Source organism: Kogia breviceps, chromosome 2 (assembly GCF_026419965.1).
Source record: "Kogia breviceps isolate mKogBre1 chromosome 2, mKogBre1 haplotype 1, whole genome shotgun sequence".
Lineage (NCBI taxonomy): Eukaryota > Metazoa > Chordata > Mammalia > Artiodactyla > Physeteridae > Kogia > Kogia breviceps.
In genome coordinates this window covers 120,362,033-120,376,980 of record NC_081311.1, presented here as the reverse complement: position 1 = coordinate 120,376,980, position 14,948 = coordinate 120,362,033, and the positions used below count along the sequence as shown (strand labels likewise).

General features: G+C 41.8%; 1 protein-coding gene across 1 annotated transcript in view; it reads right to left on the bottom strand.

Annotated features, from left to right (window-relative positions):
• KIF5C (kinesin family member 5C) overlaps positions 1-14,948 on the bottom strand; it is a 169,640-nt gene that overhangs the window by 39,912 nt on the left and 114,780 nt on the right. The window contains exons 13-16 of the mRNA XM_059054322.2: positions 10,943-11,011; positions 8,870-9,076; positions 6,551-6,697; positions 55-243 (exon numbers count right to left, since the gene is read on the bottom strand). Coding sequence (XP_058910305.1) covers positions 55-243; positions 6,551-6,697; positions 8,870-9,076; positions 10,943-11,011 — 612 coding nt within the window. The remainder of the gene's footprint in view (positions 1-54; positions 244-6,550; positions 6,698-8,869; positions 9,077-10,942; positions 11,012-14,948) is intronic.

Sequence of the window (14,948 nt, the reverse complement as noted above, 5' to 3'; positions counted from 1 at the left end):
AGCAGATTTTCCAGAGCACAAGGGTGTGAAATGAGGAAGAAAGGCGTGGCCTACCTGGGAGATGAGCAGCTGGCAGGCTGCCAGCTCCCGCTCACTGGCATTCATCTTCCTGTTGGAGTCCATCTGGGCGCTCTCGAGCTGTTTACTGCGGTTCACCAGAGATTTAACCTCCGATTTCATCTTGCTGATGTACAGCCGGGCCATGGTGAATTCCTCCTCAATGACTCCATTCACATCTGCCAACTGAGCACAGGAGGGAACACACTCAATTATGCCTACAATTTCCAGAGGTTCATGGGGGCCCTGAAACCTGTCCATGGGCACTCAAGATGTCTGTGGATTTCTGGTTAAGAAACCCTAATTGTAGGACCACAGGCTGAGAATTTTTCTCTAAAAAGTACTATACGTTCAACCCCGAGTTCTCTGAAACCTCAGGTAAAACTTTCAATTAAAAACCTGTACTGGGGGCTTCCCTGGTGGTGCAGTGGTTAAGAATCCGACTGTCAATGCAGGGGACACAGGTTCGAGCCCTGGTCCAGGAAGATCCCAAAAGCCACGCAGCAACTAAGCCCGTGCGCCACAACCACTGAGCCTGCGCTCTAGAGCCCGCGAGCCACAACTACTGAAGCCCTCGTGCCTAGAGCCCGTGCTCCACAACAAAGAGAAGCCTCCGCGATGAAAACCCACGCACCACAACCAAGAGTAGCCCCCGCTCACCACAACTAGAGAAAGCCCGCGCGCAGCAACAAAGACCCAACGCAGCCAAAAATAAATAAATAAATTTATTAAACAGAAAAAAAAATCCTCTACTAACATAATCTTCAATTAACCAGGTTTTTCATTATAACTGATTTTTAGGATAAAAGAGATGATAGAAGAAAAAGACATTGAAATTTTAAAAAGAGATAACTCTGAAGAGGTGTTCCATTCAATGTCTTACACCTTACATTTCTGGAATAGCAGTAAAGCCCAGTGTTCCTAAGGTGACTCTGAGTCCCCATAAGAAGTCAAATCAAAAATTTCAATTATATTCTCTATAATCTGCTATCCAGAGAAGCAAGCAGTCTAATAGCTTGAATATGTTTCCATAAGCAAGGGTTGAAATAAAAAGGATTTTCTATGTAGTCTTCGATTAAACAAAAAATCTAATGACTAAGAATGTGCTATTACCAAAAGTACCTCTGGATGAAAATTTTCCTGCATAACTTCTCATTACTACCCATCTGTTTCCCGGCCTCTACGCAACTGTCCCTTCCAAGCACACAGGAATCTAGATCACCTAAGAATTACAATGTAAATCCACCTTTAGAAGAAAAGATTCTGACAACCAGCATTCCTGTACCATCCTATGTTTGTTGTCTAATTTTCAGAGTTCTACTGGAAACAAACACTGCAGCAAGCTACTTGGGATAAAAATCCATTTGCTGAGATGCAGAGATGGTCTTGAAGGGCAACTGACCACATGAGCAAAGCAACTGTGTGCATATTTTGTTTAACCAGCAGAGGGCATCCTAGCAACTCAGGAGGAAACAAGAGCCCTGTCGGGTACCCAGCCCGTGAACAGAGGCTTCAGTTGGTTCTAAGACAATGATTCCAACTAGTTTTTTTGATGTTCCACTTTTGTCATTATTGCTGTCATTAACTCATCGTATGACTATTTTTTCAGTAAACATTTAAGAGCTAGGAATATGGAATCGTGTATCAACCGGAAAATTGGTAGCAGATAGGAAGTACGCTAGACAGTGCTGAGTGCCTGTAATTTGGTGTCAACCTTCCCCTAAAAATTCCAAAACAGTATTTGTTAAATGACTCCAGTGTCCATCAACACAATGCAGAATCTATGTTAACAGCAAGAAAATCCACGAGCATCAATATCTGATTCCATCTTACTTTGATGGAGGTTCTTGCTAATCAGTTAGTTACGTTTCTGACTGCCAACGATGTGACTAAACAACACCACTCCTCATTACATTCCTTTTATAATCCAATACTATGGAGGTAACGGGTGAGAAAATCCCTCCAACTTTAAGTTCAGTTTTGTTCTTCTGCCTTTGTGACTGGTCCAACGTGGAACAGAGATGAGAAACTCATTTTTTTTTTAAACACCTTTATTGGAGTATAATTGCTTTACAATGGTGTGTTTGTCTCTGCTGTATAACAGTGAAACAGTTATACATATACACATGTTCCCATATCTCTTCCCTCTTGCTAGAAACTCATTCTTTAGCCTGACCAGGTGTGCCTGCATATTGTCTTTCTGTATAAAGCTAAGGGGACATCCATCTCTTTCATGTGGAATTCACAACCTATACCATCTCCTGGTGGGAAAACATTGCTGAACCAAGAGGCAGAGCATCATGAGAAGGGAACAAACACCTCCTCCTCTAAGGCTCTCCTTAGATGAGGACACTTTGTATGCTATGCCCAGGTCCCATGTGGATCGGGAAAGAGTGAAATAAAATGTACAATAATGGGCTTCCTCCAAAGTGAGAGCTGGATATTTCTTCCCCCAAAACCAGAACCATAACTTCTGAAGCCTACACTTGTCCTAGGAGGTCTAAAAGGAGATTTTGAATGCACACCTGATGGAAAAAAACAGTACCCCAAACAAATGGCTTTAACTGTAAGGTTTCTTACCACTTATGAGTTCATACATTTAGTCATGCTTAGTTCAGAGTTTTCAGTAATTCCAGTATATACTGTTATTTCAAAAAGAAGAATCAGAGTTTGCTGCTGCAATATTATTTCATAACTCTCCCCTGGGTCTGACAATGACTCCAATGTACATACTGGACTGTGAGATCCAGTATGGATGACTAATCCAGCAGAAGAGGCTGCCTCTCCTTCCATCTTGCCTGTATGTAAGGAGTCACCCCCCACACCCACCCCATGACTCTAGAGCACAGAGCAGCTGAGCGTGGTGCCATTTCTAGGTCAAGTAAAAGGTAAGTGAGGTGACTGTTCACATTCTAAGACCTAAAAGTCATAATGGGACTTTAAAAAATCCTTTTTAGAAAAAGTGCTCAGAGCTAAGGTATGATACAGCTGCTTCCAAGAGCTTGAGGGGCAAGAGGGGACTGAAGAAGCAACCCCTCCTGGGCGTGGGGACCCCAGTCACCCTTCTGGCTGGAGACTGGACCTCAGACACCAGCCCCAGCAGACCCCAGGCTGTGTTGAAGAAGTTGATGGAAAGGGAGCTGTCGGTGATGAGGACTGACTTCAGACCCAGGATCTGGAGCAGTTTTATCTGCATCGCTGGTCCGCCCATAGTCAGGTCCCTGATGGAGCTGGGGCCCGGGGTCTATGTCACCTGCTTGCACTTCTTCACCTCCACCTCAGCCAGACCTGAGGTCGAAAGAAAGTTAGGCAGCTAATCCAATCCATCTTGCTTACTCTACCTCAACCTGCTATTCTGCTTGTGGCTAGGAATCTGGAAATCTTCGTTTTAAAGAAAGACCGGTGACATCGGAACATGAAAGGAAGGGGAGGCTCGCTAATAAACTTGAATAAAGTGAACACTAGGCTCATCTTGTCATTTGCTGCTCTCATCTTGTTTTGTTGACTTAAAGTATTGCCTGGGCTCTGAAAATGTTTCCAGATGTGATTGAGCCGGAGAAATATGGGTTCTTCTGTTTCCTTGCTGTTTAGGCCCATCATATCCTAGAACTGAGGACTGAGGAAGACTCCAACACCTATCTTTCCCTCTCACCCCAGAGCACTATCAGGAGGGACCTTGTGGGGACTGAACATTTTAGGAATAAAAATACAAGATCACCGAAAAAGATTTCCTTGATCTCGTATTTTAGATCAAAAGAATTATATCAGTTGAATACTCATAATCAGTAAGAAAAGTATCTGTACCCACAATGATAGATCTAAGAAATATACACATAACTCATGCAATTCCTGAACTGACAACCTTCAAGATAATCTGGACTCATCTTGTTATTTTACAAATTAGGAAAATGAAACCCAGAGAAGTAAAGTAACTTGCCCAAAGTCACATAATTCCTCCCCTTTAGCTCTCATTGCCCTAATGATTAAATCATAATTGTAAGAAAAAAAACCAGAGTGATTAAGAATATGATGCTATATAAGTGAAAGTTATCAATGAAATTAGTTACCAATGAAATTAACTAGGGCATCCAATTTCTGGAATCCAAAAATAACTTAAAAACATTGAAAGTATTTAAAAATAATCTCAATCATGCTTCATGTCCCAAAGGTAAGGACTCTTTTTTTAAATTCCAAAGCACTCGACACTCCTTGATTTCATTAGCATTTTTCATCAGCTCTATTTTAGAACTTCGCATAAAAATATCTTCCTTTATCGTTATCAGCAGAAGGCGCCAACTTCCCATAAATCAACTGCACCTTCATATTGCAAGGGCCATATAATCACCCCAACCTCAGAAGTTCATAAGCGCAACACCAACATATGCTTCTAAAAATAAATCCTCAAATATAAAATCACCAAACTGGAAAGGATTAATCTTTTAGTACCTGAGAATTCTACACTAAAATTAGATTCATCTGCAAAGATTCATGAAATATTCAGTTACAATAGAGGTTCCATGACAGAATGATTGGGTTTACAAGAAGTCATATACTCTAAACCTAGATCTGTTATACCACCAAAGGAGGACTTTCAATGTTTCCCAGAAATGTCAATAAACGAAAGTAATTTGGGGAGGCTTCTCTAGTATTTAACAATCTCAACTCAAAACCTGAGTGTTCCCACAGAGCAGACTGATGTAGAATTTGGCCTTTTAAAGGCTGAAGGGCTAAACTCCAAGAATTTGGTTTTTGGGACCTGTGAGGAAGCTGAATACTACAACACTATCCCCTGACTTGATAAAATCCACACACGTTTAACCAATGGCTACTCCACAGAAGGAACTGAGTTCATATAAAGCTATGGTAATCAAAACAGTGTGGTACAGCATAAAGATTAGATCACTGAAATAGACTAGAGAGACCAGAAATAGCCCTACACATTTCTGGACGTGGCAGACATGCTCATTATCTTATTGTGGGGATGGTTTCATGAGTGTATACATATGTCAAAACTTCTCAAACTGTATACTTTAAATATGTGCAGCTTACTTTACGTCAATTATACCTCAATAAAGCTATTTTGTTTAATGTCACTATCTTATTTTCCAATATCCTCTCTATATTGTGGCGAATTGTTAATTGTTCTTAGATAACATCATTTATTCTCTTTTCTCTCTATTCCTAACTCATAGACAACGTTATACCACCCTCTTTCTCCCCATCTCCCTTACATCCTTGCTACACCATTGTGCAACACCCAAGGGGTTAATCATGGTTAGTTTAAGCCCATTATAGTAATACTATTTCTCTTTGCTTTCCCAGCTTCCCTTGAAGTTTGGGGTGACCGTGTTACCCAATTCTGGCCTTTATAAAGTATAAGGGGATGTCTATTGGGGATTTCTGGGATTATAGTTCCCTCCTGGATGAAAGCTGGCTGCTTTGCAGCCCATCCTGCCTTGGATGTGGTTGTGTGGGGATGTGATGATTGGTGCTATAGAAGCTATCTTGCTACCTTGAGATAAAAATCTTTAGATGTGAAAAGGCAATAGGCTGAGGAAAGCAGAAAGAAAATAAAGAAAAGGCCTGGATGCCTGACATTGTTGAGATACGGCAAAAAACCAAATTTTGCTTCTAAAACTTCAAGAAGCATAAGAATGACCTGGGGGAGGGCTTCCCTGGTGGCGCAGTGGTTGAGAGTCCGCCTACCGATGCAGGGCACACGGGTTCGTGCCCCGGTCCAGGAAGATCCCACATGCCACGGAGAGGCTGGGCCGTGAGCCATGGCCGCTGAGCCTGTGCGTCTGGAGCCTGTGCTCCGCAACGGGAGAGGCCACAACAGTGAGAGGCCCCGCGTAACGCAAAAAAAAAAAAAAAAAAAAAAAAAAAAGAATGACCTGGGGAATCTTGTTAAAATGAAAATTCTAATTCAGTAGGTCTGAGGTGGGCCTGAGAGTCTATAGCTCAAACAAGTTCCCAGGTGAATGCAGATCACAACCTGAATAACAAGATTCTAGACTTCTCATATTGTGAATAATTAAATGTGGCTTTATTTTTTTAAGCCACTGTTAGAATCCTATTACTTCCAGCTGAAAGCTCTCCTAATTCATACTGATTGGTTGGGGATTTTCACTCTTGCATTCTCAAAGAAAAGGAGAAACGTTTCTGAGGGTAGAACTTTTGCTTAACGTATCCAGTACCAAACCTCTGTGACACTGGTATGCAATTTTGAGGAATAAGCCAACTTACATAAGGCCAACCAAGATTTGAGGACATTTCCTGTAATTGAAAGGTTAATTTTTTTCTCCTCCTTAACCAATCATTTACTTAGTCATTCAATCAGCCCTTCATTCATTCAAATATTATCAAGCACATAGCAGATGCAAAACACTGTGCTAAGCACTGGATACTTAGGAGAATAAAACACAGCCCCTGCTTGCTTAGAATCATGCCATTATACGAGCAGGTAGAGACGATAAAAGAAAAGCTGGCTTACAGTCTTCACATCATTGGTGCCAATAATTCCTCCTATCTCCCCCAGATCCTTCAGCAGCAAATTCAGGATCTCAGTGGCCCTCTTTTTCTGGTGATTGCTAAGCTCTTGCAGCTGGCTCAGCTCTCTTTGTGTGGTGGTCAATGTTGTCTGCAAAACACATTTTAACAACAAATTAAAAGGGTCACTCATCAATTTCATACACATGGCATTGCAAAGAATAACAACATAATGTAGGATAGAGTTCTTTTATCATTTCATGTGATTTCAACACAAGAGTCCTTTTAAGTCAGACTATAGTATAGCACTGCATTCTCTGATAAGAAAAGGAATTTGTCTTGGCCTGATAAGTCATTTGTCTGCATATCAGATGATTTCCAGGTCAGTTATTAAATAAGTTATTAAAAATAAGTTATTAAAAATAAATAAGGCCCAAAAGGAAACCTTACGTTTATTATGTGTAATCATATCGTCCTACCTACCAAATGTTCTGTTTCAGTCCACATTCTCCAGGGTCTAAACATATGTGCAAGCATCCCTACCTTCACTTCCAAACAAACCTGCTCCCTGGGACCACTTCCAAATTCCCATCTGGCTTCAAAACAGATGGGTCTGGAAGGCCCAAAGGGACATTAGTGAATCTCAAAAACAACCTAGAAAAAGTGTTTTATCTTCACGGTGAAGCTGAATTGAACACTTTACCTCATTTCAAAATTGGTCTGGTTCAACTGGAGATGGCTTCTTAATATATAGCAGACGCTCCATTTTACTGCCAAACATGAACAAATCCACCTTTCCCATCCTTCATGTATGTTACCCAAATGTATATATTTTTAATTAACAAACTCTCAACATCAACAGAATAGCCATCTTTTGGTGTCTTGGTACTAACTCAGACAACAAAGAAAATAATTTCCCTAAATTATGGAGTTGTCGAGGTTAATGCAAAGACATTTATGTAATTCTTCCATATGCAGCTATTTTACTAGAGGACTTTTAATCATACGACTAAAAATAGCATTCTAAACCAGTCTAGCAGTACTTTGGTTTGAAAGAAAATAAAACTTGTATCATGGAAAACATTGCATTGTTTTGGGAAGCAACTAATACCAAGGACTACTTAAAGAATCTTGCAGAAAACAGTAAGCAGAGAAAATCTAAGTCTCCTTCTTTCCTACATGACTTCTAGTTTGTTTCTCTGGTTCTTGTTTTTTGTTTTTATTTCAGCATTGCCACTGCTTATTTCATTTTGTTCTTAAAATCCACAGAAGCAGTAGTTCCCATCTTGGGAAACATTAAAAAGTCTTCCTTCGTGCAGCTGAATGTATGGAGTAAGGAGCATTTTTCTATCAGCTCTACGGTCAGCAGATGAGAGCTTTCCTGCACCATCTGCTACTTCCCCTTGCCTGTGAGGACTGGCTGTGTTCCACAAAGCAGGCTGGGCACAATCTCATGACACCAGGCCACCAGGCCAAAGTGCCAAGGGCAGCCAGTTACATCCACTTGGCTTCCCACTACCTACCTTCCAAGTAGAAAAAGACAAAATGGACACACCCCAGCAGCAGGCACCTCACCAAATGTTCACTGGCCCTCGGCCACTAGCTCACTGAGCAAAACCTACAGCATCTTTCACCGGGAGAATCCGAAAAATTAGGAAATGTGAAGACTGAAACACTGGCTGAAAACAGGACAACAGACAAACCAGGACAGCTTGGTCCTAGGCGAGGACAAGAAGCTCTGGGGAAGGAATAGACTCTGCATTCAGGAGGGTGTAAACAAGGACAGTGAAATCCAGACCTTCCACAGATCACCCACTCTCCCCTGTTAATATGATATTTTGAGACTTATTAGCTAAGATTGTAGCATATACACAGGTCCGTGCTAAGTGCTTTATGTAAACTGTCACTAATTCTCACACCCTGAAAGGAACATGTTATTATTGCCATTTTTACAGATAAGGAAATGAATACTCAAGTTTAAATGTCTCGACTAAGGCCTAATAGTTGTAAAGTCAAATTTTTAGCTAGGGTTTTTCTGGCTCCAAAGTCTGCACTCTCTTGACTATCCTACAAGGCATCCCTGCTGGTGTTACAAATCCCCTAGCTATAAAACAGTTCTGACATGCAGTTCGGTGGGGGGAATGGACAAGTCACTTACACAAAGTATTTCAATAATTGGAGGATTTCGAAGAATGCATCTATGCCTAACACTGAAAAACCACTCAGCCAACTTCCTTGCTTACAGTGTCTGTCAGCAAACATTAATATAAGTACACGATTGGCTGCTGAGGAAGTCCTGCCCCCTACACACAAATGCTCCAACCGTTTTCTGGGCCAGCTCATCTGTCAGCTGCTCATTGGCCCTGGTCTTGTCCTCCACTTCCTGCGACTTCTGGTCGTAATTGACAGCCAGCTCCTCCAGGGCCTGGAGAACTTCTTTCACCTCATCTTTGGCTGCCTCATTTTCAATCTGGAGACGTGTCAGCTCCTCCTGGATCTTCTCATAGTCTCTTCTTGTAGAAGCTAAAAGCTGGGGAAATTAGATGGCAATGGAACTGGTGAATCTAATGTTCAAAAGTTCAGAAGTTGCTCTGTGCTCTATCCAAAATAAAGTAATTTTTTAAAAAAAAACAGACAAAAGAAAATAAATTGAAAAGCTCAGGATAACTAGAAATGCTACTATATATCCAGGTGCTAAATGAAAAAATAGCATCTTGTTTTGAAAATCTGTTTCTCTTTCTTTCTTTCTTAATTTTTCTTTCTTTCTTTCTTATTTAAAGCTACATAGGCTTAACTCCAAGAATTGACTATACATCAAAAATCACCACACTTTGTAGCTGGCTGGCTATTCCACAAGTTGAACAGAGGACGAGGAGGAATAATTTCCAAGGACTATAATAATACTTACATGGCTTTTTACTATTATCATTATTTCACATTGTAAACAGGTCGATTTCAGAGTCAACCAAAACAGTATAAAAGGGCAGTCACTAATTTTTCTTAATATTCATCATGGATTATAGAAGAATATACCCCAAACATTAACACTAGTTAAAAGTGAATGACTGAGCTTATGGATACTTTCATTAATTTTGTGCTTACTGTATTTTCTGATTTTCCTGTAATGAATAGATATTGCCTTGATAGTAGAGAAAAAGAATATTAAGAGTTTTAACTGTAACAAAAAGGAACGGTTGGGCTTCCCTGGTGGCGCAGTGGTTGAGAATCCGCCTGCCGATGCAGGGGACACGGGTTCGTGCCCCGCCGGTTCGGGAAGATCCCACGTGCCGCGAAGCGGCTGGGCCCGTGAGCCATGGCCGCTGAGCCTGCGCGTCCGGAGCCTGTGCTCCGCAACGGGAGAGGCCACAACAGTGAGAGGCCCGCATACCACAAAAAAAAAAAAAAAAAAAAAAAAAAAGGAAAGGTTATCACAGAATGGGAGGAAGAGGGCGGGAAACACAAAGCAAATGGAAGACTCAACTCTAGTTAAAAGGGGAATCAGTTGAATATGGTTCCTGCCAAGGGAAGTGTTTGGGCAGAGGACATAATCATTGTCCTGGAGAGATGAAGGACTACAAAGAGGAAGTGAAAAAGATCGTTAGAGAGAGAGTTACGTCTACGAGAGGGCTGGGACTAGGGCCATGAACTTAAGCCACTTGCTATAATTGCATCATATGATCCAACTCACAGCATTTTAGCAACAAAGCAGAAAGCACCCTAAAGCACAAAAGAGAAAACATACTTAGATGTCCTCAGTAAGAGAATTACGAATCATCTGTGTTTGACAAATTGGCTATCTGTTCTTTGCTTAGGTTCCTATTTGTAAAGTACTTGGCCAAACACAATACAATAGAGACATTTACTGGAGAATTGAATGCCATCCAGGAACTCGTTACTGTATCACATATATACTAACGCAGCACTTGCAGCCCTATCTTCTTTGCTTTCCTCTCCTCTACCTTCTACTTTTGTTTTGGGGCTACTTTTTTCTCCTACAAGACAGCACAAGAACATGGTGTCTATCAAAGACCTGAGCTGTCTGATTCGCAAAGCTGAAGAAAGGTGAAAGTGGCACAAACCAGGAGTGCTGGGCCCTGAGTGTGTGGAAGCAGGATCATCCTTGCCCGACCTCCAAGCTCCTCTATTTCTGCCCTTCATAGACTGTGTAGCAGCCAGCTACGCACTCTCAAAACCCTAGAGCTCTAGGAAGTCACATTTATTTTCTAAATTCCCCTAAAATCAGCTTTCAGCAGGCACTGAAAGGAAATCTTCCAAGAAATTTTCACACGATGCAGTGATTTTAAAAAACTCTTTGCGAATTAAATTTCTGGAACAAACATCAACAACAGAGTCATAAAAGAACTTTGTAAAAAAATTTTTTTATTGCGTTCTTTACCTCATCCTGATCCAACATCTGTTGCTTTAGCTTTTCAGCCAGCTGGCTCTGCTGGTTAATTTCATCATCCTGAAACAAAATACCATAGTTAATTTTTTGTGGTTAATTATGTCATTTTTGCTATCCTGGTTTCTCAACGGATGACCGTCGGATACCGGGATGCCGGCTATAAGCTGGCTGATGAGATGAAGGAAATGTGTGGTGCTTCCTCGAAGAAGAGAGATTGGTTAAAATACCACTTTGCCCACCGTGCTCAGCCAATGAAACATCTGGATATTCTGGGACATACAATATCCTACACATTCAACTCAATTCCTGCTCATCCAGAAATCGGCAATGAAGGGCCTGGGAACCGAAAGGATCTTTGGAGCTATCCCTCCAGCTTCAAGATATTAACAGTGAATTCCTAGCTCAAAAAATAGGGGAGTGAATTTCTAACCACCTGCACTGTAATACATACATGTCCCAAATCTTGTTAAACACATCTGTGACCGGGAACACTGCCATTTGATAGGTAGAAGAGACCAGTATTTCCATTTCAAACCTCTTACTTGGAGAAACTGGAAAACATTTACTAGAGAATTCATCTTTGGCATTACAGAGCTCCCTTTGATTAGGAGCTAATTTTCTTACCAGTCTGAAAAAACCTCAAGGAGGCTGGTGTGCAGAAACGTGACTGCTTCCTTTCTGGCCTGTCATTGACGTGGGAAAGGATCTCCCCACAGGCCACCCTTCTCTGCCGCCTCTCGCGGCCCCGTGCAGGCATCTCTGCCCCTCCCCTCCCTAGACGCGGTCCGCCCAGTGCCGAAAGCAGCAGGCAGATGGCGCCTAACCGCACAAGACTCGGTCTTGGTTACGAAGATTTTCATGAGTTCAAACGAAATTGTGAAGCACAGCCTGTGAAGAAAGACAGCTTGGCTTCCACGTGTGCCTCTCCCTTGGGAACAGGAGGAAATCCTCTGTGGTGACGCTTCTGCGGTCTAAACCCCAAGCAGAGTCGGATCCAGTTCAGTGTTACTGTGTCCGTCCTTGTGCCAGGAGCTGCCCAGATGTTTCCATGTGCAGCCCATAAGAAACCTGCACTGTGCTTTCTGCCTTTTCCAGGGCGGGAGGGAAGAGGGTAAACTCAAGGGTCTAGGTGGCAGAACCTCAGTTTCCCACGGGATATTTTCCTGCCTGTTTGGTCGTGTCTGTGCATCCATTTAAATCAGATTAAATGTAACAATCTGTTAAATCACAACTTGATGCTTTCCATGGAGCAAGAAAATTCTAACACCAATATTATGAGGTCTGCATCTCCTTTTCCTTTGTGTAGAACATCTTTGGGGCTTATTTCTCTGCTCAGGGAGATCCTGTTTCTACTGAACTTTTTACACTAACTCACCTATTTTATGTATAAGAAAATTCAAATACCAGAATATTTTCCGAAAAGTGCTCAGAAACCTATTATCCACGGACTAGATCTTAACAGCTGGCATCAAGCCTGTGTAAACATGTTCTAAGAGTTGCACTTGAATGTACAGATATAGACTGCACAGCACATCTTACTCTGAAGTTTTGAAAATTGTTTTACAATGTAAAATTCTTTGCTTCTAAAAAATACTTCAAGTCAGATTTCTGTCAGGAGAGTTAGGGAAGTTATATCAGAGTGAAACCTCCCCCCAAAATGGTACTTCCACAGTGAGAAGACTATATGTTGGGCACATTTTCTCTTCTACTTTATAAACTTAGAATGTCATTTACCAGGAACAATTTTGTGCTTATGTTCCTCCGCACATAAATATTAAACATCTTAACATAAAAGACTCAAGAAGTTTAACATGGGGGAGCTACCATCTCTTCCCCTGGGACATATGAGCAACAGCTACAAGTGATATAAATCACAAGAGAAGCAAAACAGTAGTGCAAGTGCTTTGTTCTTATACTGTGTTCATTCCAAAGCCTGAGACACAGGCTTGCTCCTGACAGGTGAAGGGCTGCGATGCAGTGATTTTTGAGGTACCATGAGAAACCAAGGGCCCTTAGCCCATCTGGGAAGGATGAAGAACAAGGATTACATTATAAGGACATGAATCACTTATATCAGAGACATTTCCAAAACTACACTTACCCTTCCTTAAGGCAACTTCTCTAAGGAATTAGCATAGACTACTGTGATTTTTTTTTAATTTTCAAAACTTTCAGAGTAAGATGTGCTGTGCAGTCTATACCTATACATTCAAGTGCATCTCTTAGAACATGTTTACACAGGCTCACTCTGATGCCAACTGTTAAGATCTGTCTATGGATAATGGTTTTCCAGGCACCTTTCAAAAAATATTCTGGTATTTGAAATAAAATAAGTGAGCCATCAACAGGTCACTGGTCACCTTTAATTATAAAGATGTTTTTGTTGCAATGGTAATCAGTGAAATGAGGTTCAACTTCTACTTCTACTTACACTTAATTCCTCTCTTACAACTCCAACAGTACAGAAGCTCTGGAGAGGTTATGGGGAATAAGAGAGACAGTGCCAGTGCTGAGCTGCCTATCTCACAACTCTGCTTTCAGCCCACCTCTGCACCACCACCCCTCTGATACCATATATAATGTGGCTTCTCCCTTAAGCAAACAAAGGGAGAAGACAGAAAAGAAAGAAACCAATATTTATTGAGCATCTGCTATGTCTTAGAAACTTTTACTCCCCAATGAAACCTTTTAAAGTAACAGATGCGAACTCCAGGTTGCAGACGAGAAAAACATCTTCAGCAGATGGGTCACTGGCCCAGGTCTCAGCATTGTTAACTCACAGGTCTGACTCTAAAGTACATGCTTTTTGGAAACAACCTAAATGTCCATCGACAGATGAACGGATAAAGAAGATGTGGTACGTATATATACAGTGGAATACTACTCAGCTATAAAAAGAATGAAATAATGCCATTTGCAGCAATGTGGATGCAACTAGAGATTATCATACTAAGTGAAGTAAGTCAGAAAGAGAAAGACAAATACCATATGCTATCACTTGTATGTGGAATCTAAAATGCGGAACAGATAAACCCATCTACAAAACAGAAATAGACTCACAGACATAGAGAACAGACTTGTGGTTGCCAAGGCGGGGGTGGGGGAAGGACTGGAAGTCTGGGATTAGCAGATGTAAACTATTATATATAGGATGGATAAACAACAAGGTCCTACTGTATAGCACAGAGAACTATATTCAATATCCTGTGATAAACCATGATGGAAAAGGATATTTTAAAAAAAGAATGTCTATACGTGTATAACTAAGTCACTTTGCTGTACAGCAGAGATTGGCACTACACTGTAAATCACTTATACTTCGATAGGAAAAAAAAATTAAGTATTAAAAAAAAATAATAAAGTGCATGCTTTTCCATCACACAGAGCTGCCCTGGAAGAGCACCTGTCCTTAGAGCCCTGGAGGGGCAGCACGGAGGGACAGAGGGGGCAGCAGGGGGTAGACTGCATAGTCTTTCTCCCACCACATTCTAGACAAATTCATTAGGGCTGAAAAGTTCCTCATTTCAAGGGCTAAGGCCAAAATGGGATGAGCACTGGACTGGGAGTCAGCAGATGTGTAATCTCACTGCAGCTCTGCCACCTACAGGTGATGTAAGTCATCCAACCACCCTGGGCTAGCCTCTCATCTAGACTTAGATACTGGGGCTTCCCTGGTGGCGCAGTGGTTGAGAGTCCGCCTGCCGATGCAGGGGACGCGGGTTCGTGCCCCGGTCCGGGAAGATCCCACATGCCGCGGAGCGGCTGGGCCCGTGAGCCATGGCCGCTGAGCCTGCGCGTCCGGAGCCTGTGCTCAGCAACGGGAGAGGCCACAGCAGTGAGAGGCCCGCGTACAGAAAAAAAAAAAAAAAAACTAGACTTAGATACTTTCAGCGCTGCCACTAATAATCTATGAAGGTGCCCTGTCCCGACTCATGCATTCTCAAAAGTATCACACCACCTACCTCATCAGAAGCATGAAATAGCTCCTAGAACCTTT